The 25,713-nt window shown below is 39.9% G+C and overlaps 1 protein-coding gene across 1 annotated transcript in view; it reads left to right on the top strand.

Moving 5' to 3' along the window:
- Positions 1 to 9,210: 9,210 nt before the first annotated feature.
- The window catches only part of LOC309492719 (uncharacterized protein), a 74,648-nt gene continuing 58,145 nt past the window's right edge, over positions 9,211 to 25,713 (top strand). The window contains exon 1 of the mRNA XM_082161726.1: positions 9,211 to 11,329. Coding sequence (XP_082017852.1) covers positions 9,318 to 10,499 — 1,182 coding nt within the window. The 5' untranslated portion in view covers positions 9,211 to 9,317 and the 3' untranslated portion in view covers positions 10,500 to 11,329. The remainder of the gene's footprint in view (positions 11,330 to 25,713) is intronic.

The following is a 25,713-nucleotide window of genomic DNA, read 5'->3' as shown; positions in this document are numbered from 1 at the left end:
AGCATTAGCTAGATGGTGAAGGGTGATCACATACATTTGCTGTGGTCTTGTATCACTTCGACAACAAGTCAACCTAAACATCATGGCAATGATCAAGGCTAGATGTAAGAAGTATTGACAGGCCACAGTAACAAGGAATGTAATGAGGATCGTTCTTCACCATTCTAGAGATGTTTGATACGTGAACAAACTAATTAATCTGTTCAATTAATCAGTTTAACCCATTTAAACAATTTAAAAATTGGTGGTTCTCAAGACAACAAATCTCTGATCATTTTTTTTAAACATACCTAACTCATAATGAAATGAGAACCATGAGTGAACAGAGGGTTTGACTCTTTATGATGCATCAAAGTGGTAGTTGCGTAGCTGTCACCGGAAGGACAGAAATCTCTCAGATTTCATCAAAAAGATCTTCATTTTTGTTCCGAAGATGAACGAAAGTCTTAAAGGTTTGGAACGACATGAGGGTGATAATTAATGACAGAATTTATTTGTAGGTGAACTAACCCTTTAAGTTATGTGTCTTGTGTTAACGTTAGTTGTCTTGTATACATTGATCTCTTGGTGTTCATTAAAAGTATCTTTATTCATTCTGCATCAAGCATCTCATCTTTTGGAGTATAGACACTGGTTGAAATGAAACAGCAACAACTTTTATTGCAGGATATATTATTACAGGAGCAGATTATTGAATTAATATTAATAATATTTTCAAATGAGATACAGCATTAACCTTTTAGCGCCATTCACCAGACATAACATTTCTGAAGTGATACGATGTGTACAACAACCGAAAACATGGTCAGATTCAGGTTGCAAATTTTAGATAAAACAGAGCATGCTTTTAGCACTATACACTGGACTGTTCACTTTGAAAGTGCTGCGAAATGCGCAAGAAACGTAAGAGATGGCAGATATGGTTCCACAGGCATGTTTTTTTCAATAAACCTGTTGTTAAAAAAAAATAAAAATACAGAATAGAACCATCACCATAAGCAGTGATATGTGCCCGCAATTGACTTTTTGAAACATTATAGAGCATGTAATACCAGACTACATAGTAGCGTAAAAAGAATAGCTGGAATAATCTTTCAGTGAAATGGTTGAAGCAGTTCACAAAATTAATTCACAAATCATACTGAACCGTTTACAGTGATTCTCGTCAATAACTCAATGAACCGAGAACCATCTCTTTTGTATGTCCGACATGTAATGATACAGGAACCAATGAGTGAATTTATACTAAATGCATTTAGAGTGAAATTACATAAAAGAATCGCATAAAAAGAACCACACTGAACCATTGAAACAAAATGTTCGAAAGACTCTGCCTCAATATAATTTTCTTGCCTTGAGGCTAAAAATATCTTTTGCTATTAGAATTTACGAGTGAGCTGAGAAGGCCATGCTGAGCGCTCTTAAAAACATCTATTAAGCGATGGGTAATCATCTGGATATAAGGACATTGGAAATCAGCCTTGAAGAGACTGATTTCAGCTCTGAAACACTCTGTCATTACCTTCATATCAAATCTACAGTGTAATTCTCCATCTTATTAGCTAAAGTAAAACCCAAATGAAAACAGATGCTGAAAACTCCATCCCGAGAGTAATAGTCCACCCACGCCTGACTGAGCATGTATACAGTATAGCATTAATCCTCTATGGAAAAATATGTTTTTGTACATCTGTGTTAGAGCCTCGGCTTAGACCTAAATAACAGATTGAACCGTCACGCGGAAGCGACAGCACCTGATTGGCTGGCGATGACAGATTTCCTCTCAGGGTACGGTCATCTGTCCGCACCTTCAGAGTGTGGCTCTATCTCCTCACATGAGGCTACTGGAGCGGCTTGAACATTCCTGAGGATCGCAGTGCTCATAAAACCCCTCGCAACAGACCAGAACAACATCAAACTTTCCTTTCACACACCGTTTCACAGTGTCATGTTTTGTGTCATTTACTGTGTTCCGAAAATAAACCCCTGCAGAGTCTTCTTCCAATAATGCAGTATTCCCCATGCGGCAGCCTGGCAAAGTTCACTCCGCTCTACTCCCTGGGTTCTTCGTTCTACAAAGCTGTGCATTGCCCAAGGTGATGGTATTGTTTTGGAACGTTATGACGGGGAAGGAGAAACAAATGAAGGTGAAACACAGGACAGTACCTGCTTGTTCAAGAGATAGCTCTCTGCAGATCTGCAGCAGTCTTCTGCTGTGTGTTTGAGGGCATGAGAATGTTTGAGAGCATGCGAGTGAGTCTTTTTGAGACCTAAAATGCTCATTTAACAGTACAAATATATCAGAGATGTTTCTGCAGAAATAGTTTGTGTCAGGGCTTTTATAGTTAACTAAAATGAAAAAGTAAAACCATTAAAATAAAAAAAAGATTTGTTAGGCTACTTGAAATAATATGAATGTTAACTGAATAAAATATAATAAAAAAAAATATATTTCAGCTAGTTGCAAAGAAAACATTTCCATTTAGTTTAACATGATGTACTAAAATAACTAAAACTGAATAAAAAATTATTTTAAACAAATTTAATTAATAAAATTGACAAAACACAACAAAACACAACAAATTTAAAATGTAAACAGATTATAAAAATAGAAACTATTTAGACATAGTCTGGTCTATGACAAATAAATTAAATAAAGACTACTACTTTCAAATGATGCCAACGAAAAAAAAAATTCTAGCTTGACATAACTTCTGCAATGAGTGAAATGAGATCCTAACATGGAGGAATCACAGGAAAATGTGTATTATAAGTATATAGATTTTAAATATTTGTTCAAAATGTTAACAAGATGGAAAACATTTGTAAAAATGAATATGAAAATTTGCAATGAAATGGACGGAAACTTTTTTTTCTTTTTTTTTTTTTTGAATACAGTTGCAAAGAAACTTTATATCATGCCAGGCTGCAAAAACAAGACAACAAATTTTCTATTAAATTAATGTTTTTACTTCATGAATGAATGTATGCTATTGATGTTATATTTATACGAGCTACTTTAAGGAACTAAGGAAAGAATACCATTAAAAATTGTAGGACCATCATCTATTTTTGTACTTCTTTGTTAAAGGAATAATACTACACCAGACCAAATGGACTGGTGAATACAAAAGATCTGTCAGGTAAAGTATTCCTCAAGAAGCCAAAGCGCTGAGAGGCAGTTAAGGTGGGATTGAGGTGAAGAGTGATAAAAGGAGAAAGAACAAGCCCATCTGCCACAAGAGGTGCACAATAGCACTATCCACAGATATAATAGCACTTCCTGCTGCACCAAGGCAGTTTGGTTAATCTCTAGCACACTCATCACATCAGCACTTCATTACCTCATGTGTTCCTACTCAAATCTCTGACCTGGGTTGCACTTTACATATGGTTTCTCTGTTAATATGTCCTTCAAACCAAATCTCCACTACTATTCAATCCCCTTTATTTATTTATTGTCTTTTTATGATACTCTTCCCCTTGTTTTTCCACTGGCAGACATGGACTACAAGCATCTGACAATCAGAATCCATGCAGTGGTTACACGACACACACACACACACACACCACCGAAAGTCCGTCAACTGGCTGTCTGATATTACCCACAGGAATGTAAGTAAGTAGAAAGTCAGAAGTTCCAATTGGTTTGCATGCTTTACACAACGTTTAAAGCCGAGGTTCACAAGTCTGCCTGGAAACGAAAGCAAAGCATACAATATAAAAATTTTAACTACGATCTTATCATAGGATTTGACTAAAGTTGGCAGGTTAGTGGTCTTAAATCTTCAAAAGATATTGTTTTTATTGTTTGAGGCATTTAGTAACATGTTCATATGCATATAAACTAAGCCTACTGTACAAATGTTTGGGGTCAGTGAAATTCATACTTTTAATTAGCAAGGATGCCTTAAATGTATCAAAAGTGACAGTAAAGACATTTATAATGTTATAAAATATTTCTATTTCAAATAAAAGCTGTTCTTTTGAACTTTCAATTCATCAAAAAATCCTGGAAAAAAATGTGTCACGGTTTCCACAAACATGTGAACTGATTACAACGTTAATAATAATAATAATAAGTGTTTCTTGAGCAGCAAATCAGCATTATTTGGATGATTTCTAAAGGATCATGTGACAATACTGGAGTAGTGATGCTGAAAATTCCGCTTTGAATCACAGGAATAAATTACATTTGAAAATATTCACATAGAAAACAGTTATTTTAAAAATTTTAATAATATTTCACAACATTACTGTTTTATTCTATATTTTTGATCACATATATGCAGTCTTGGTGAGCATAAAAGACTTTCAAAAATGTAAAATCTTACCGACCCCAAACTTCTAAACGGTAGTTGTACTGTATACCAAAACAAACTGAGGTCATCCATTTTACACTTCACGTGTATGTACACGCAAGATGTAATTGGCCAGAATAAGCTACAAAATGCAACGGACTTTATATTGATACTAATTGATATTATACTCTGGCTGTGCTGTAAGAGAGAAACTTTAGATCTGTACAGCACAATTTGTGTTTGGAACCACAGGATGTCTGTGTACCTCTCTAAACAGGGAAAGATGTTCTCGATTGTCTGAGAATAGCCAAATCAACAGTGTCCTCAGCAAAGGGTGGAAATTAAATTTCACGAGCTTTCTAATGGAATCGTGGCACAGCTCAGATGGAAAGATGCATGGTCAGATTAGATAGAATGCCATGATTTTCTCAGACCAATGTCCTTGACTGCTTTTGTCAGTGTTCAACCGTTTGTACAATGGCAGTTATGATAAGCATATTTAATTATTTTAAAAAAATTTAGCATATTTCAGGCCTTTTTTTAGTTATTTACTTTTTTTTCACATATCACCTTATATAATTTTAATGCACTTAAAGGCACAATATGTAATTTTTTTGCTTTAAAAATAGCAAAAATCACTATATCTATGTTATATATATATTTTTAGTTGTGTACTTACATTATCCCGACTGTTTCCAACAACTTTCAAACCAGGAGAAATTTTAATTTAATTTTTAGACACTGCACGTTTCTTTATTTCCGTTTTGTCGCAGTCAATGGCGTCATATCCGCGTTGTCCCTGGTTTCCGCTTGTACTGCCATGGCAACCAGAGCTATGAACCAGAGCCCTCTGATAGTAACCAAGACGACAGACGTGGACCACTGTAGTTCGCAATGTCTATCTGCACGCTGTTGTTATTTCGTTCAAACATTATGGACCATGGCAAGCAGACTTTGGATAAAAAAGGAGAACTAAACTGAGAATCAATATCAGCGCGATGTTTTCGAGATGCCGAGAGCTCCCATAGACAGTAACGTTATATAAACGAGAGCTCAACCGCTCCTACATGTACTTTATTAAACAGGTGAGCACATTTACATAAAACTAATCAATGTTATATAGTTCAACAATGATACAATGTCAGAATATGATCTGTATGTTATTCTAATGTTGATCTAGCTTACTGCTAGTCTCATATAGACAAACTAACACATGCATTTCAACACATTCAAATGCAGTTTAGTGTGATAGTGTAATGTTAGACCAAGTGAAACAACGCTGCGTTACCTCACAAGTTTAATTTGTCTAATAAACTGACCTGTGACTGTGAGTAGTAATTCTGCACTCGCGTGTAACGTTAGTTCGGTAGAATGAAATGTCCATATTCCTTTTATATCTGCGGGACTCGCGTCGCGTGTGGAGCTGATAGCTGTCTCTTAGCAACCCCGAACTGCTTCATATCACAGTCATGATAAAAGCATCGATGTACTCAGTCATCCATAAACATTATTAGATCGGTCGGCTTGACGTTGACGACAAGATCCATAATTCTTAGCAAATGTTGCGTCATCAAACTACGCCTTTGTTATTGTAAATATGTTAGCGACCCCTAGTGGAGAAAAAATTCCATAGTGTACGTTTAACTCTTTCCCCGCCAGCGTTTATTTATTTATTTATTTTTTAAGTTGCCAAACACCGCCAGATATTTTGGTCATTTTCACAAAAGTTTCATGGCCCCCAGAATATTTCATTGTATGTATATCTGAACATGCAATTTATCAGAAGAAAGAAAGCCTCTGATTATTTAAAAAAAAAAAAAAAAAAAAAAAAAAAAAAACTGTTTTATCCTAGCCTCATGCATTCTTTTTTTTTTATTAACACTTGAAAATGCGTAAGTTTCATAAAAAAAAGGCAACATTTTGAGCAAAAAGCTGAGAAAATCAAGTTTTTTGTCAAAGACTTCGTCCAGGTCCGATTCAGAACGATCATCAAAACACAGATGGAGAAGATCGGGTTCATCAACACCCCTAAAGCTTGCACAGTCCTATAGCTCATCCTGGATCGACATTTCAATCAGTAACATTATGCAGTTTTGATTTATATGCTGTTTAATGTTGGTGTTCGCGTTATTTTACATTATGCATGATTACATATAATATCGCTTGTTTCTGCATCTTCCTCGCACGTGTTTTGATCAGGAACTTCAGTACTCTTTCAGAAGATGTGTAATAGCGCCCCCTACTGTATAACAGTGAAAACACGGATTGCCAGAAAATTCTGTCAATGGCAAGGAAGTTGGCTCACAAATGACGGAAATTTCCGTCAATGGCAGGGAAGGGGTTAAATGAAGTAGCAAGAAGGGCCCATTCTGCCATTCACTCAAATGGCAATTGATAAATTGGTGGCTAAATGATCTGAATTTGTAAGATCTCATTCGTATGTTTGTGTACAATCTGCTTACTCCCCACTGAAGGTTAGGTTTAGGTGTAGAGCTTCTTGCTTACTTTTTTCAAAAAATCTTACATTTCCTTACCAATCAAATCAAACAAATTCATTCGAAATCTCCACCTCATAAAATACTTCTGTTTTCACATAAGATTGGGTTGAGAGGGCCGCAGTGAAAGCTCTGAGTTCTCTTACGAGAGGTCTCTCGTACTGCGTAAGATATCTTACGCTAGGGGAAAATCCTTTTTCCGCGAGATATTGAAGCCAAAAATTATCCTTAATTTTGTAATAATGCAAAACGCGTTGCGGCAGCATGCAGACATAGGCGAGGCAGCCCGTGCGCCTATTGGCTGCTCTGCGGCAACTGCAGCAGCCTATCGAGCGAGGCCTGGCGTGACGCCAGACCCAATCAGGGCACTTCGCGCCCGCTGCGTCACGTCCCGCCGAAATGGGCGTGGTCTAGGCCTATAAATACCGCTCGCAGGCAGCTATTATCTGATTTTTCATCCATCAAGCGAAGCACACGCATCGCTGGAGCTGGATAAGAAGCCGCGCCGTCTGAAAGAGAGCACCTTCAGCGGGACGAGTCACTGAAGTCGCTGGCCGCGCCGCCTTCCTTGCCTTCCTGCTGCGCTATCCGGCGTTATATCCTTTCTCTGCTACTGTGTTTATGTATGTGTGTGTGCTCGCCGCCGCGACACACACTCCCATTGCACTAAAAGAGCTGAGCGTCTTTTTCAAGACGCCCCTTTTCCTGATCACGCAGCTCTCGCGCTCGCTGACGGCGACTGCCCTCACTGCGAGCTAGTTACTGCCTATGGTGACTCTGAGGAATGTCACGAGCGCGACGCTTGTGTTACAGCACGCCGAAGCCTCTCCATCGCTGAGCGAGCGGAGCGCGCTTCGTATTCAACCCCTAGCTATTCATGCGGACGCATGGGCAAAGCTGCCCGGGGTTTCGAAGTGGGTGCTGAACATTATAAAAAGAGGCTATTCGCTACAGTTTCGCCGACGCCCTCGCCGCTATGTGGCGCGCGGTGAGACCACGGTAAAAACAGAAGTAGCACATTTACTTCGAGCCGAAGTGGCGAAACTATTGAGCAAAGGGCCATAGAGCCTCTCTCTCAAGTTCAGAGCGAAGGAGGGCTATACAGCAGATACTTCCTGGTACCGAAAAAAGACGGGGGTCTCAGACCCATACTAGATCTAAGGCAACTGAACAAAGTGCTTGTGAAGCGACAGTTCAGGATGCTCGCGACCAGACAAATCCTTGTGCAGATTCGCCAAGGAGATTGGTTTGTGTCAATAGATCTGAAAGACGCGTATTTTCAAATACAGATAGCGTCAGGTCACAGGCGATATTTGAGATTCGCCTTCGAGGGCCAGGCATATCAGTACACAGTCCTGCCGTTCGGTTTGTCCCTGGCACCCCGTACATTTACGAAGTGCATGGATGCGGCGCTCGCACCCCTCAGAATGAGAGGCATGCGAGTACTGAACTATTTGGACGATTGGCTGATTCTAGCGCAATCTCGCGCAGTGCTCATAGAACACACGACCATTTTACTCCTCGAGGATTTGGGTCTCAGTGTCAATTGGGCGAAGAGCTCTCTGTCACCCAGTCAGAAGATATCTTTCCTGGGCACAGAATTGGACTCGCTGTCCATGATAGCGCGACTATCACCACAGCGCGCGGTAGACATTCAACGCACAGCGAACTCGTTTCGCTGCGGCGCGTCTGTCCCGCTCAAGAAATTTCAGAAGATGCTAGGTCTCATGGCCTCAGCATCATCAGTGCTCCAGCTGGGCCTGCTCCGCATGCGCCCGCTGCAGTTTTGGCTGAAAGCGCGAGTCCCACGCAGAGCGTGGGCATCCGGTTCGCTTCGCCTCAGGGTCAATCAGAAGTGCGTCACAGCTCTGAAACCTTGGAGAGCGAACGACGGGTACCAATCAGGTGTAAGCCTTGGGACTTCCTCGAGGGTGAAAGTGGTGTCCACGGACTTTCCACCTCGGGATGGGGAGCGCTGCTCGAGGGCAGACCGTTCTTCGGCCAGTGGTCGGAACGGGAGAAGCTCCTGCACATAAACTGCCTCGGAATGCTGGCAGTAGACAACGCGCTGACGCGTTTTTGTCCCCAAATAAAAGGACGCCACATCTTGGTCCGTTCGGACAACATGTCTGTGGTGTCCTACATAAATCGCCAGGGCGGCCTCAGGTCCAAGAACCTGTACAGGCTGGCAGAACGCCTCCTGGTATGGGCTCAGTGCAACCTGCGCTCGCTCAGAGCAGCGCACGTGCCAGGGCTCCTGAATATAGGACCGGACAGACTGTCCAGGAACAATGTTCCGGCAGGCGAGTGGTCTCTACACCCACAGACAGTCCAACTGCTGTGGAAGAAATTCGGCAGAGTGGAAGTAGACCTGTTTGCGTCTCAAGAAAACGCTCACTTGTCAGGAATTTTTCTCCAAGAGCAGGAACGCGCTGGCCCATGTGTGGCCCCGCCGCCCGCTCTATGCTTTTCCCCCCGTCTCTCTCCTGCCTCAGGTGATAGAACGGATCAGGGAAGAAGGATGCTCAGTATTGCTGGTGGCACCGTTCTGGAAAAAACAACCTTGGTTCCCAGTCGTGATGCAGTTAGCAAGTACTGCCCCGTGGCCAGTACCAGTGAGGAGAGACCTCCTCTCACAGGCCCACGGCTCGATCTGGCATCCTCACCCGGAACTATGGTCCCTTCATGTCTGGGCCATCAACGGGTACATGTTGGACTCCCTAAAGGAGTATTAAACACGATCACGCAGGCTAGAGCTCCGTCTACGAGACGACTCTACTCCTCGAAATGGTCAGTGTTTTCGGGCTGGTGCACAGCCCGTGGTGTGTCGCCCACAGACTGTGGTGTGACGGAGGTGCTTTCCTTCCTACAAGAGCTGTTGGATGAGGGCAGGGCCCCCTCCACGCTCAAAGTTTATGTGGCGGCTATAGCAGCGTTCTCAGGAACAGCGCTTGGTCAGTCAATAGGAAGGAACGATTTAGTCATCCGCTTCCTTAGAGGGGCTAAGAGACTGAATCCTCCCAGACCTCCCTCAGTCCCCGTATGGGACCTTTCTACGGTTCTGGAAGCCATGAAAGGTGCGCCATTTGAGCCTTTACAGTCAATCGATTTGAAACACCTGTCTTTCAAGACGGTGTTTTTGCTGGCTCTCGCTTCAGTGAAGCGCATAGGGGATCTACACGCGCTCTCTGTGAGCGCGGCGTGCATGGAGTTTGGGCCTAATGACTCAAAAGGTATACTCAAACCTAAGCACGGTTATGTTCCAAAATCCCTCAACACACCGTTTAGGGCGCAGGTTATCTCCCTGTCAGCCCTACCGGTCCCTGATGAGGAAAGAGACGCGAGCCTCCTTTGCCCAGTCAGGGCATTACGAGCTTATGTGTCTCGCTCGTCTGTTTTCAGACAGACGGAGCAGCTCTTTGTTTCATTTAGCGGACGTTCTAAGGGACTAGCCGTGTCGAAACAGAGCCTATCCAGATGGATAGTTGATGCTATAGCGCTGGCATACGCCTCCAAGGGCATGCAGTGCCCGTTGGGTGTCAGAGCGCACTCCACGAGAGGCATGGCCTCTTCGTGGGCCTGGTCAAGTGGGATTGCCTTGCAAGATATTTGTATGGCGGCAGGCTGGGCCTCCCCGTCTACATTTATAAGGTTTTATAACCTAGAGGTTCCCGCCCTGCAGGCCAGGCTGCTGTCGGTCTAAGTTTACCAATATTATCTGACCTGATGCGATCAGCTCAGAATGCTGCGTCTACTGAGCACAGCTCAATGTTCGACAGTAAAAAGTAGCAGCACGAGATGTGCCTGGGCAAACTGTGTAAGACCCACATTCCCCCATCAGTTCAGGCCGTACCCCGCCCTGTCTGTATGATGAAATTCGCATCTCAGCGACGCTGCCATATGTGGAAGAGTGCGGCTTCGCCCCTCCCTCTTCCCGGACTCCCTGTGAGTTCCCTGAGTGATTGTGCACTATATGTACCCCGGGCTTTCGCCCTTGGGTCTTTGGTGTCAGATCTCAGCATGCACGGCGTTTTGCATTGGGTCCCCTAGCGTAAGATATCTTACGCAGTACGAGAGACCTCTCGTAAGAGAACGTACTCGGTTACTAACGTAACCTCGGTTCTCTCTAGAAGAGGGAACGAGTACTGCGTATCTTGCCGTGCATGCACACGCTCTGGTTGCTTCGATGATGAAAAACCAGATAATAGCTGCCTGCGAGCGGTATTTATAGGCCTAGACCACGCCCATTTCGGCGGGACGTGACGCAGCGGGCGCGAAGTGCCCTGATTGGGTCTGGCGTCACTCCAGGCCTCGCTCGATAGGCTGCTGCAGTTGCCGCAGAGCAGCCAATAGGCGCGCGGGCTGCCTCGCCTATGTCTGCATGCTGCCGCAACGCGTTTTGCATTATTACAAAATTAAGGATAATTTTTGGCTTCAATATCTCGCGGAAAAAGGATTTTCCCCTAGCGTAAGATATCTTACGCAGTACTCGTTCCCTCTTCTAGAGAGAACCGAGGTTACGTTAGTAACCGAGTACGTTTCGTTCCGCTTGAAAGCTGTTAAATACGTGGCTTTGTGTAAAGGTGAAATCGATCATGTTTTCTGTGTTAAAATGTTTTTTCTGATCAATTTAATGCCAAGACAACTTTAAGTAAGCGATTTGCTGACTGACTTTATAGCTTTGCTCTATTTGTTTGAGCAAGCTGGCTTGTCAGCTTCAGGCTCAGCCAATGGCTCGAGTTTGGGGCGGAGCTACCTGCTTGTCCAATCAATGAAGGACAGAGGCAGTCCAGAACTATAGGGGAGCGCAGGGCACAACCTAACGCGGGGTTAAATGTAACACGGACCTTTTCCACAGTTAGTTAGGGTCAAGCAGGTTGTGTTTCCGCTCTTTCTCTCGCTGCCAGGAGACAGTCTCCATTTTCATGAAGATACTGGACAAAGAGCGTTTTGACACGGTGCAAGTAAATTTTTTCATCATACGTTTTTTTCGGTTTCTGAGTTGGATGTGTATGTCATCATATCTAATTTTATATTACCTTAATCACTGTCTTGTTGGCTAAAACACAGCACCATTATGAAACAAACCAGCAACTCCTAGCAACTGTTAGCTAGGCTTAACATATTTCTTACACAGCGGGGTTAGTTGTAGCACAGTGTTACAACTAAGCCGCCAAGTGTGCAACGATAATGAAATTAAATGAAAACAGGGAGCCACACAACTTTTCAGGTTTGAGTATTTATTTATTTATTTAGCCAGATTTAACTTTTTTGGATTTTCACAAACAATGTTGGAATTTAAATGTCAGAGTATGAATTTTTTTTTTTTTTTTTTTTTTTTTTTTACTTTGTAGGCTATGGGATTTTTTTTACTTTCCATTGATCACTTGTTTATTTATTAAAAATATAAAGCCTTTTTTTCATGCAATAAACCCTTTAAAATGTGATTTTAAGCTCGTTTTTATTAATATTACTATTATTATTTTTAATAATAATTTTGCATGCAGCTGCCACACAAAATATAATTCAATTGCAATTACAATATGTGATTATTTATTTATTTATTCATTTATTTATTCATTTATTTATTCATTTAATTTCAAAACTGTGCAGCCCTTTTCTATATCTCTATCCATGATATTGATCCATTATAGAAGGATGATTGGATGAGGGATGGATGTATGGATATCTATCTATACAGATGCACAAACAATATCAACCTATACAGATAAAATAGTACTGAATTGTGTGTGTTACACACAAGTGTTACAACTAACCCCTCTGTCTGTTATTATTAACCCCGCATATTTACATTTACATTTTTACATTTATTCATTTAGCTGACGCTTTTAATCCAAAGCGACTAACAATTGCTATATATGTCAGAGGTCGCACGCCTCTGGAGCAACTAGGGGTTAAGTGTCTTGCTCAGGGACACATTGGTGTCTCACAGTGGATTCGAACCCGGGTCTCTCACACCAAAGGCATGTGTCTTATCCACTGCGCCACTACCACCCCATTGGAGTAAGTTGTAACATTTGCACTTCTGTCACTTTCAGTGCAACTGTACGAAAATAGTAGGTCCTAGAAAAAAAAAAACGTTAAGTGTTCATTTGTAGCAGAGATGTGTATGTTGCTTGTGTTAAAAAAAAAATGTATCTAACTTAATTTTTTTTAATAATTGAGCCAAAACCAAAATGTGTTAGGTTGTGCCCCGCGCTCCCCTACATTTCAAACTTCAAGAGAGAACTTACAAATCAGCTAGTTTTGTTTTCCTTGGAGAGATACAATTTTTCTAAGAGAAAATACAGATATTAAAAGACAAAATGAACACACATATTGCCATAGATAGAATTAAACATGTACTTTCAAAGGGGATCTACAGAGGCAGAGAAAATGGCCTCCAGAAATCTCTATCACCACATTTGTCATCCATTTAAAACAATTTGCATGTTTCCCCAGCCTTTAAGACATTTGAAATGAGAATGCTAATGCTCTGGGGTTTTGTGTGGGTTTATGTACTTGTGGCCATCACAGTACATTGCATTGACTCTATGGAGGCTTAACGCATTCCTTTATTTCATCAAGGCTTGATTACTTCTGTGAAGATTCTCCCCCTCTTTCTGATAATCTGATGCTCTTAAATGAAAGCCTTTTCATTGTTCTACACTTTCTCATTTTCCTCTTTTGTCCTCAGTGGACCCTTTATGGAAGTGGCTCATCAGAGAGAATGCTCATTTATAGTGTAACACCAACGCATCTCTCAAATGTTGTCATGGCTAAAGATATGTGGATCACTCATTATATTCAGTACATTTATGTTTCAATATACAGGATAAAATATTACAAATATACAAGTTTTTAAAGGTGTAAATTAAGCAAGCTTTTTTATCAAACTACTTAAGTTTCACATTAGTGTGAGGGGATGCTAAACATTAAACACTTCAAGGACAAAAAAGTTACAATTTATTGTACAATTTATTTATTTCAATGGTCCACTAACTATAAGTAACTTTGCAACTACATGTCAACTATCAGTCATTAGAGTATTAGTAGACTGACTGCTTAATATCTGCTAACACTTTATTTTGATGGTCCCTCAATAGATATAATACTGACAATAAGTAACTTCATAACTACGTCAACTTATTTTACTAACCTGAATCCAAACACCTTATCCTAACCTAACAGTCTACTAACAGTCAACTACAGTCTATTAATACTCTAATGAGAGTTAGTTGACATGTAGTTGCAAAGTTGCTTATAGTTAGTAGAATGTCTAAAGTGGATCATTGAAATAAAAGTGTTTTTCACCTATTATAATGTTTCAAACAAAACAATAAAATTCTTGAGAATATTGTTTTATTTTAGAAATCCTTCTTTTCTCCAAACAATGTGTAATATAAAGCCTATGGAAACAAGCATGTAGGCTATGCTGTACATTCTAAGCAAAAAAAAAGTGTTAAAGGGGTCCTATTATGCCCTTTTAAGAAAGTTTTTGGGGTATAGTACAGTATGTGATCCTGCTTGATTGTTCAAAAAACGCATAATTTTTCACATATTTTACATTATTACAGTTCCTCTCTCCCCAGTCTGGAATGAAGCCCCTCCTTCTGAAATACGAAATGTGCGGTGATTGGTTAGCTGGTCCAGTGTGTTGGGATTGGCAGCGCCTAGCGCCTGTTCAGGAAATGTCCCGCCCCTTCATAACCCTGAGCTCTACTCAGATGTAAATCTTAAAGATGGCATCAATTTTAAACTATTTCGAGCCCGATTCAGACCCTGACAATGTTAACGAACAAGAGGATCGCGTTGAACGGATTTCAAGCACAGACTTTGCAAGGACGGATTTCACAGGATGTTTCAGAGTGGTATATGTTTTGTTTTTTTGTTATCCACTATTTAATCATATTTGTCGGAAAACTATGATTATATAAACAGTAATCGATAACAAAATCATGGATAATTTTCCTAAGGGGCGGTGAACAGTCTTCCAAAAGCAAGAGCTTACAAAAGCTAAAGTAAACACTTCATCAATACTGTAATGTTAGTAATCAGGCTAGCAGAGGCAAAGCTTTGCCCTTCATTTACATCATAGCTATCATAGCAACTACATAAAACTTATAATTGGAACTGTTAATAGAAAACAGCAAAACACAACTAAAAATAATAAGACATACTTACAAGATGTGATCCATAATCAGGAGAAGCTTTTGTGTGTATAGCCTGCATTGTACTCTGTCTGTCTTCTGTTCTCTGTAAAATGTGCAGTGCACAGACAAATGTCCAGGTTATAATGTTAAGGAACAGTGTTAAAAATACATGTTAACCTCTCTAAGTTTGTCAGCCTTAAGGCCCGTACACACCGGGACGAATTTCGCGCGCGATATTCGCCGACGTTTAACGCCTCGTGACTAAACAAAGGGCGCCAATGTGAGTGTGCACACCGACGCGAAAAACGCCACGCGTAAAAGCGTAATTTTTTTTTAAACGCCTCGGGTTCGTTTTTTTGGTTTGATGCGCCGCGTCAAAAACTATCCGACCAATGAGATTGGCGCTTTTGCTCACGTGTCTGGAGCTTCTGAAGTTACAGTAAAACACAACTTGGGGGCGCTCAAACACAAAACGGTCTTGCCGAGCACACATACGTAACAGCGAAGAAGATATACGCCAAGTAGCGTCTACACTGCCCATAGACAGACACTGCCGGGAAGAAATGACGAGGAAGATGCAAGGCAAGATGAATGTAGAGCTGCTGGTCTCGTTGGTGTCGGAATAAAGAACTATATGACAAACGCGACAGCGACTACAAAAATCTTGTTAAAAGAGAACTGTTATGGAGTGGTATTGCAGAGTATATACTGTTATGGAGTGGTATTGTATTTCTGTTTTACATTAAGCGCCATCTAATGTCAGGGAATGAATTTGCATGTTCACTCGGCTCATCGTCAGCGAAAATCGCTTGGGTGTGAACACAAAAAACGCGTTGAAAAACGCTGGCGAATAACGCGCGCCGATATTCGTCCCGGTGTGTACGGGCCTTTAGGACAAACATCTTCTCTAGCGCAGCAAAACCAGGCCTCACCAACTTATTTGCGTATTCTGTGGGCAGGGATTATTTAAATGAGGAACATTATGACTTCATAAGATCCAGTAAAAATGTGTTGTAGTCCAAAAGAGCCGTTCGTTTTAGTTTTTGAAAAGTTGTGTTAAATAAAATAGCCTATCTCCCTTTGGAATGGACTTTGAGCTTTGTAACCTTGCAGATCTTTTTTATGCAGAAACAGCAACATTACAGGCTAAAAGCATAATAGAACCCCTTTAAAATACAAACATTACATTTGAACCTAAAAAACAACTGATTGCTTACAATTTTAAAGCAGAAATTAAAACAACTAAATTAAAAATGAAAAGCACAAAATCTTAACTTACGAGATGTGTTCCTCATACCTCCTACAAACTCAAAGTAACATTTTGTGCTCTTTTTATTTTTTAATTTTTTATAATTGTAGTTATTTAGACACTCTTCTGTTGGCTGTAGCCTACCAACAATTGTGCATATATACTGCTCCCATATTATGATTGATGTTGTATATTTTCCCCTACACTTAAGTCAAACAATAAATATTTTAGCAAAATGTGTATTTTAGACATTTTATTCCGTAAATTATTTTATTTAGTAAAATGATTGCGCTCCTATTTTACTGCGCTTCGTTTGTTTGACGCGCATGCGCCATTGCGCCCCTCAGTGCTAGTTCATCGAGGCTATGTGAAGGTTAACAAGAAGATTGTTGTGTCAGAATATGCCAAATCAAAATACATGCGGGACTTTCTAACATCTACAGATAATGATATAACTATCTATATCCTTCTATAACTATCTGTGGATGTAACATTATGCACTGTGGAAAACACGTGTCAAAGGCAATAAACAAAACACTCATCTGTCAAAGCACAAGACAGCAATACGCAGTAAACGCATATGCTTTTGTTTGAACCGCTTATTAATAGAAAGCATTCTCATGTTTCAGACAACTTGGATCATGTACCTTTCCCGGAGCAGCTCTGTGTCCTCCGCGGTTTTCCATGAGCATTTTTGTACATAGAAATTAGCGACGTGACCGGCTGATGGTTTCACGGGCCTGCGCAGACGCGACTAATCGATAAGTTGTTGCAGCCATGAATTATTATTTTTTTTACTCGTAAACCATATGCGCTTGTCAGAGAAAGTGTTGCACACTGTACGAACTAATGGTCAATATCTATGAACTTTTAAGGTTATTATACCACCCTAGCTAGTTCGTTTTGCACATATCTTTTGTATTCAGTTTAAATATATTTTAGTAATATAAATGTTAGTTAGAAGAGGAAAAATAAAAAAATTCAACTTTTAGATATCAGTCTGCATATGCAATGGATATTGGATAATGCTCATCTTTGTTCGCTCCTTTGAAAGCATCTTGAGTAAAATGTCTATTATTTACCGAAACATACCAAAACCTGGGGCCGGTTCCAACTTCAGTTCCAGTTCCAACTTAGCCTAGTTTTGATATAAATGGACACTGAGTTACAACTTATGCTTTACTAAATATTTATGCATTGCACCATTAAACTAAGTTGAAGCGTAACTCTTCGTATAAACTAAATATTTATGGAAGCCTCTGATCAGGAGTAATGGTTGGAATAAAATAGCAGACAGACTGAACTGCATCAATAAGCTCTTCTTTTCCCTGACAGAATTCTTAGACATATATGATATTGCTGACATTTACACTCGCTTACATTTTAAGAGAGATAACATTATGTGAATAGATTACTTTGTTAGTGGCTCTTCAACACAAACCCGTGCACCGCTGAAAATTGGTCCGTGTTGTGCATGTCAAATAAAATCAGTCAAAATCAATAAATGTCATTTTTATTTTTTTATTTTTTTTATCAGTATTTATTTATTGATCATTATGTATTTCGTTTCAAATACAGTTTCTGAATGTTATAAAAACATTTATCATGTTATTCATGATAAAGTATCGTATTTAATGGCAACAAAATACCGTTACTTGTTTTTACCTTTAGATACATGAGACAAAAGTAGTTAATAAACTGAAATTCACAGCATTTCAACACAACTTCTGCTCACGTATTTGATGATTGAGGGTATTGGATCATTGAGGGTAAACGCCATATCATGCAACTACACATTACTTTATGGAGAAATTATACGACCTACTAACTACGTTCTGTCTTAAGAACAAATGGTGCAACGGAATAAAGTACAGAGTTAGTTACAAACTAGCTAGTACTAAGCCCGTGTGGACTTTACGTTCCATTTTAAGAAAGAACTTGCGGACGGCTGGTGCAACCCTACCCTGGACCAGAAGCGATGCAATATAATTTTCTTGATATTGCGAAAATAATATGGGTTATTTATTTATTTATGAAACATTTAAGTAGTTAAATCAACCAGAGGATCAAACCAAGTTAATATCCCAAGATAGTAATGTTGATACATGTTGATACAAAGACTAAAACATGTTTTGAATTCCAACATCTATTTGTATTCATACACTAATAAAAGTATTCAGTGCTCAGCTCAGGCTCCAACAGTAATATGGAGTTCAATTAATCTGGCAACGTTACAGCATACATTTGCACAGCAAACTGCTCAATCACGACACAACATTAGCTGCTCATGCTATATCATTTAAAGCGTTCATTCTCTTCCTGCTGTCATCTATGGCTTCTCTCTAGCCAGCTCACTAGCATCAAAGAAGAAGACAAGGAGGGGAAAAGTGATCAAACACTCTCCATACAAAAGTGTATTTATCTTTCCCGATGGGCCATTAGAAAGGCAAGGTATTCATTTGTAAATTAAATTTGCCAACCAAATTAAAGAGGGGAGGACATAATGGATGGATACTGAGTGTGGAGACTCTGAGTCGGGCATAAATAAATGCAGGGAGGGGCTGGAGAGAAAGACATTAGGAGAGAAAGAAAAGACCCTGCTTTACATCATACAACAACATGTTCAGTGTCCTCAAAACATATTTGTACATTAAAATATCTGAACGCCACTATTTTATCTAACAAACAGCATCTGTAAACAAATTATGCTACAGCTTTTCTCAAAGGTAACTTCAGTTTTCTGAACCATTTCTGCATTTCTAATGGTAATTTGACCAGCTGGTGTCAAAGTGATTTTTGGTGGATGTGGAAGTCAAGTTGAATGTATCTGTCTCAAAAAATAACAAGTCATTTTCAACCACAGTGAGGAACAACTTCATATTAATTCTGCCTCAAATCAGATACATTAATAATTGAAATTAAAGCCATACCCTATATTTCTCAACACGGTTTCTTAAAGTCCCCGTGTTGAAAATAAAACTTTTAATGTTGTTTATATGCCTATGTGGTGTTTTTAATATGCTTTAAGACAAACCATGTGCAAATTCAGCACAGTCAACACCATTGCTGAGTATTTTCTCCTTAAAACTGCAGTGAACCAAAGACAGTCTCAAAAACACGGTTTGAAATCGCTGGTGTTTCTGACATCACAAACTACCTTACCAATCACGTCAATGTGTGATCGTCAGCAAGTGGATCCCTGAGCTGGTGTGAGTGAGTGGAGGTGGGGCTAATTTGCATACTCATAGAACTATGAATACTAAATGAATATACTTAAATGAGGCAATAGTGTAGAGTTACATTCAAGCTATTTTAAGGCAAGGAAAAAACATTTAAATATGTAATTTTGGTAATCAAAGAAGTTTTAAGTGATACAATTATTGACTACAGGGGGTCTCTAAATGACTGCTAATTACATTTGGAAAATGTTAAACTCACATTAGACTCATTGGCAACCAGTTATTTTTTACTTAATATAATTGGTCGTATCTTAATTGATGCTTTTTAAGAATCACACCCTCTTATCTTATACCATTATCTAAATCTCTTAATTACTTTTGATCACTCAGACGTGTATCTGAGCATCAGACTAGATTTTTCACATGTGAAAACCAATCATATATACATCTTAATATATTTATACACATCTTTTTGAGAATCGCTTACTCTAAAATAGAACAAAATCGACTAAAATGTACATCTCTCAATAGAACATTAAAGACAAGTGCTGTCAAATCTATTAATTACGATTAATTGCATTTAACATAAAAGTTTGGTAACCAGACAGTTGACGGCACACAATAACTTCCATCGTAATTTTTTTTTCAGCGTTAACAACATTCTTCAAAATATCTTCTTTTGTGTTCAACAGAAGAAAGAAACTCATACAGGTTTGGAACAACTTGAGAGGAAGTAATGACACAATTAAATTTTTTGGGTGAACTATCCCTTTATATCTGTAATTGCCTTGAACACTCAGATGTTTTTTCCATGATTCTTATTCTTATTTTTTCATGAACTTGCATTTGAATGTCCAACAGTATAGAGATTAAACAACATCTTGCATGAATGTGACCACATTACGTTCCCTCACTAACAAGAATAACGTCCTTGTTTCGCATATCACATAATGAATATGTGATTGCATCTTTTTTTTTGACACCAGTCTCAAACAGACTTACAAATCATGGCATGATATACAACAGAGCACATAAAAATATTAATTTGCTGCAGATGAGAAGCCTGTCCGTTACCCTATCTGTCAGTCATAAACTTTTTCAGAATAATGCCTTTCTGTTATTACCGCAACGTTAAGGTGTTACACTGGTGTTTTTATCAGGAAGTTGTTTCAGGGCAAGGAGGGGGATGTTATTCCATGAACCGGGCCGACATTAATCTCTGTCACATGGTCTTCTTTGATATATACCCCTTCCAAATGAGCTGAGTGTGAACCCAACCTCCGGTTCTCCTGTCTGATAGCAGCATGTTTCAGCCACTGTCGGCATCACCGCTGACATTGAAGCCTTGTAACCCGAACAAACGTGGAGGGTAAACAAGGAGGACGAATTAAATTTCCTCAACCAGGAACACGAACAACAAGATAACGTTGGGCTCTTTTTTTTTCTTTTTTTTTTACCTCATTCATTGCACTACCTGTTCAACTTTAAGTCCATTACGGCCTGCGCAATACTGTGACAACTTTGATCAAAAGCAATTAATCTCCTACTAAGAGAAATGGCTCTCAGCTTCAAGTGTGCCTAGAGAGAGCGCTCGTCCACATAAACTATGTATGAGGATGTTTAAAAAGCAAATAGGGACGGATATATCATAAAGTGCTGCTGATTAAGAAACAGGGGGTCAGACGCGAACACGGCGTTCCTCGATTGCGGAAACATTCGGCCTATCAGTACTTTCGACTTCATTAAGAGACCACCAGGAAAGATGGCTGGCGTCAACACGCTCGTGCCAAATTGTTTAATTATAGATGATTTATCACCAAACTGTCATTTGCTAAGCGGTAAACCGTCTTCCTGCCGTGCGCTGAGATTGGCACATCGCCTTCAAAAGCTCATTTACATTAAAATGAGAATTACCGCTAATTTCTCCCATACATTCTGGACTCAGCACGAGTCCGGGCGCTTGTACCTGATTAGCGCGGCCTCTGCATAAAGCAACTTCTTTATTATAACTGAGTTAATAGATGTTTGATCTCACCGATATTTCCCATAAAGATTAAAGCAGGATGCAGCCCTGAGCACATACATTAAACTCCCGCCTCTTCACCTCTACTGTGAGGAGGAAAATCGACTGAACGTAATAGCTTTGCTTATTATACCGTAGGCCTCCGAAACATGGATTGTGTGGATGCACCATAGCGAAACACAACCTTTTATAATGTACACAGCGATATGTACATGGTCTATACTTAGCCTTAATAAGAGGTCAAAGGGAGTAATATACATATTACCATAAATACTCCTCAAAATACAAACAAGATTATTATGATAACACCCCACTTTGTTCCAAGGGGGCTATGGGTGGCTGCCAAGGCATAGGCCTATCTATGCAGTTGCTAGTGTGTTCTGGGTGATTGTTAGGGTATTGCTTAGTAAGCAATTCTGGTTAGTTGCTTACAAGTCTCTAAAATGATATGATCAATAAGTCATGACAACACATGATTCCATTTTAAAGGTGCAGTAAAATAGTTACACTATATTGTGTGTACATTGTGTATATGTGAAGAGTTCAGATGCAAAAGCTTCTAAATGTCATCTGAAATTTTCTTATAGAATGATCATTTTTATCAAGCTTGTATATATTTTAGTTCAGTAATTTCACTTAAATGATAATTAATAGGTAATCTTCATTGCCATTTAAGTGAAATTATTGAATTTAAATATACGAGCTTCATAAAAATGATCATTCTATAAGAAAATTTCAGATGGCATTTAGAGGCTTTTGCATTTGTACTCTTCATATACACTGTCTACACTTACTATATCTGAACATTTTATAAAACGATTTATACATTTATACTCATTGCACTGACAGTAAAAACAAAACTAAACAAAAACTAAAAACATACTGAAATAGAAACATGTTGGTTTTAACATAGTTTGTAATCTATCCTAATGTCCTTTTTGTGTATATGTATATATGTGTCCATGGGCCCTATCTTACAGCCGGCGCAATGCAGCGCCAAGTGTAACACAATTGTTTTTTGCACGTTTCAGTCCGACGCAGTTATCATTTTCACGTCCTGCACCACGTTGTTTAAATAGCAAATGCATTTGCACCCATTTGTGTGCCCATGGGCGTGGTCTGAAGACGAGGTGTGTTCAGGCGCATTGTTGGCGCGTTGCTATTTTGAGCCAATTGAAATAGACTGCGCCATTGACCAACTGAAACCTGGTCTAAAGTCAATGGCGCAATTATTATTATTTTTGTTATTTAAAGAGCGCGTTAGTAATGTGCGCCTATAGGCAGATCCACATGCGCGTACACTCTCCTTATTAAACACACAGGGCTGCACACATCAGCACACAAACATGCCAAATATTTAAAATAAAAAGATTACAATGTAAAAGATTATTATTGTGTACATAAAGATATGGTGGAATGAATCCGGCTTGTCCCGTAGATGGTCTGCTTATGCACTTTAACCTCACGCACGAGCAGTTCCGTTTGCCCTCTGGAGACGGCTTCGGTTTTTCCACTATAAAATTCCGTCATGTAAATAGCGAATCTGCCATGGCGCGAGCGCAACTGGCATTTAAAGGGAATGGGAGATGAGACTGGTTTAACGCACGTAAATCTCAAAACACACCCATTACTCATTATGAGAACAGGGACAACCCTTTTAGACCATGCACCTGGCGCGCCGACCATTTTCCCCGTCGTTAAACTAGCAAAAGTGGATTCGGACACGCCCTAAGTGAACTTGCGCCGTGCGCTTTAGACCATGCGCTTGGATCGTTAAAATAGGGCCCCATATGTGTATATGTGTATAACTATATTTGTATGTGTGCATGTTTGTATGTGTCCGCTTTCACCTCTCTTTTTTCTTATGTTTATCTAATGTACTTGTAACCTTGGCTGAGAGACATTACAAAAGAAAAAAGGTCAGAGAAATATCACTGGAAAAAGAAGGGTTAACGATCAGGCAAGAGCTTTAGAACCCATGTTAATATTAGAAAAGTTTTCCAGCGCTGGAGAGACCGAAGCGGAAAACGGACGTCATGGTTGCGGTTTTTCTGCTCCATACATAAGTAACATTGGTTTTGCTATGTTGGTTTTGCTTAATGTTCACAAAATCAAGATATGCTGTTGTTGTAATGTTAGTGTCACGAATCTGGTCACTGCACTTCCGGTTGGTCACCACCAGAGGTCGCCCACTCACAGCATGGATTCTTGCACTTCACTACAATTCCCATCATTCATTGCATTGACGACACACACAGCTGATTCCACTAATCATGCTTACACCTGAGAACTATCACACACTATTTCACACTCTTTATAAGCCTTGGACTTTCTCTCTCTGGGGCTGAGTATACATAGTTCCTACATGACGTCACAACATACGGGCATTTGCCGACCCGGCGCCATTTCTGTGGGCAGAACATTAGAAGAAGAAGCTGAAATGAGTTAATTTTGCGATAAAAAGTGAAAATGGTCATCTCCTGCTGGGTCAATTGATGTTCAAATCGTGCCGGAGGTTCAGTTAAAGTCGGCATGAAACGGAAGTTGAGATTGTCATTTTTTCCTTGTTGTGACGTATATCCGAGTGAAACGGCTTCTGAAATTAGAAAAAAAATGTAGGGCGGGGCTTGATTTCGTCCTTCGGGAATTGATTGGATCGTTGGAGGTTGGGCGTTGCAAACAAAATGGAGGCAGATTTGAATGCCAGTTTACATTCAGTTGTGTAGGATTTCTCTCCACCGGACTCCCCACCGTTACCCTCCCATGAAGGATTTTTTTATTGAGGAGCCCGGCGACGAGAACGAGGATGAGCAGCTAAATTTGCAGGCAGGAATCAGCCCATATTTATATGAGCCTCCCGCGAACCAAGATGAGTCAAGTCAAGTTATCAGTCAAGTTCACCATCGAGAGCATCTCGACGTGTCCGATAAGTAAATAACTAGATTTAGATAAGAAAGATAGCCTACCATTCGGACACTTCGAGATGCTCTCGAGGGTGAACTTGACTGATAACTTGACTTGACTCAAAACGAGACAGACACCGATAGCCGCACCCTCATCGGCTCTGGCCGCACCCTTTCGCCATGGCACGTGACCGAAAGAGAAGAGAGGTCGTTTCGAGGGGGGAGGGAAGGGTAATGTATTTGATTAAAGATTATAAGGGTAAATGAATTTTTAAAAAATAATGAAGTGCACAGATAAATCATTTATAATAAACACTACAATATTACATATAAAAAGAAGATTTGTCAAATTTGATTTCATGCCGACTTTAAATTTGGATTTTATAGTATACCCGTCATTAGACTTCATGAATGTGAGAAGTCAGAACAACGACAGAGGTTATGGCTGGCGAGGATAAACAGGAAAGAAGCTTGAATGATGTCACGTATTCAAAATGACGAGGTATTAAAAACATACAAAAACAACATTGTTTCCACTGTTCGATCGCGCCTGCGCCTCTCTCTCTCTCTCACTCACACACACACACACACAGACAGACAGACAGACAGACACACGCACGCACGCACGCACGCACGCACGCACACATTCCAGTATTGCAATCTCAGATTATGTCCCTAAAGAACCCGCGTATAAAGTAGTTCCGCATTACATTAATTTGCACACGAGTTTTATTTATTTTTATACCGTGTATATTCATGCTACTTTTCCATTGATTGCACTTGAGCAAACGTCACCAACCCAACCCTCTGCAAACTGATTGTACGCCTCCAGTGATTTCCAGGCTCGGAATTGCTCACATGTGTAAAAACTCCTAGCCAATACCAGATAATGGTACACATGATAATACTGTAGGTTATCTGAGGCAAAGCTGCATAATCAGTGCTCAGTGCTTCCTTCGTTAGCGCATAAATCCACACCATTTATGACTGAAATTTTCGCATTGTACCTCTCTCTGTCTTGTGTTAATAGTCTCTTTATAATCTCTGTCACTTTGTCTCTTCATGATTTTCGTAACATTATAAACCGAAAGAAATATTCAAAATTTGCTTGTAAAACTTTGTAAACACAGCAGCTTATGCCATCAAAGTCTCCGGTGAGGTCACGTGACATTAATTGGCCTGTGGGAACTATGTATTGTATTGTGTTTAGCACTCCCCTAGTGTTAGCTACAGAGCAATCAAGTGATCTTAGTCTTGCCTTGTCCTTTGCGGTTTCCTGTGTTATGATTCTTGCCCGTGTTTCCTGGATTTACCTTTAGCCTAGCCCTTTGGACGCTGTTTGCACCTCATTTGGATCATTGCTGTTTACCTGGATTACCTCTCCTTGCCTTGCCCTTGTTGGATATTGTT

Source organism: Leuciscus leuciscus, assembly GCF_965113295.1.
Source record: "Leuciscus leuciscus genome assembly, chromosome: 2".
NCBI classification, from domain to species: domain Eukaryota; kingdom Metazoa; phylum Chordata; class Actinopteri; order Cypriniformes; family Leuciscidae; genus Leuciscus; species Leuciscus leuciscus.
The sequence above is the reverse complement of the archived record's forward strand: the minus strand, read 5'-3'. Positions and strand labels throughout refer to the sequence as shown.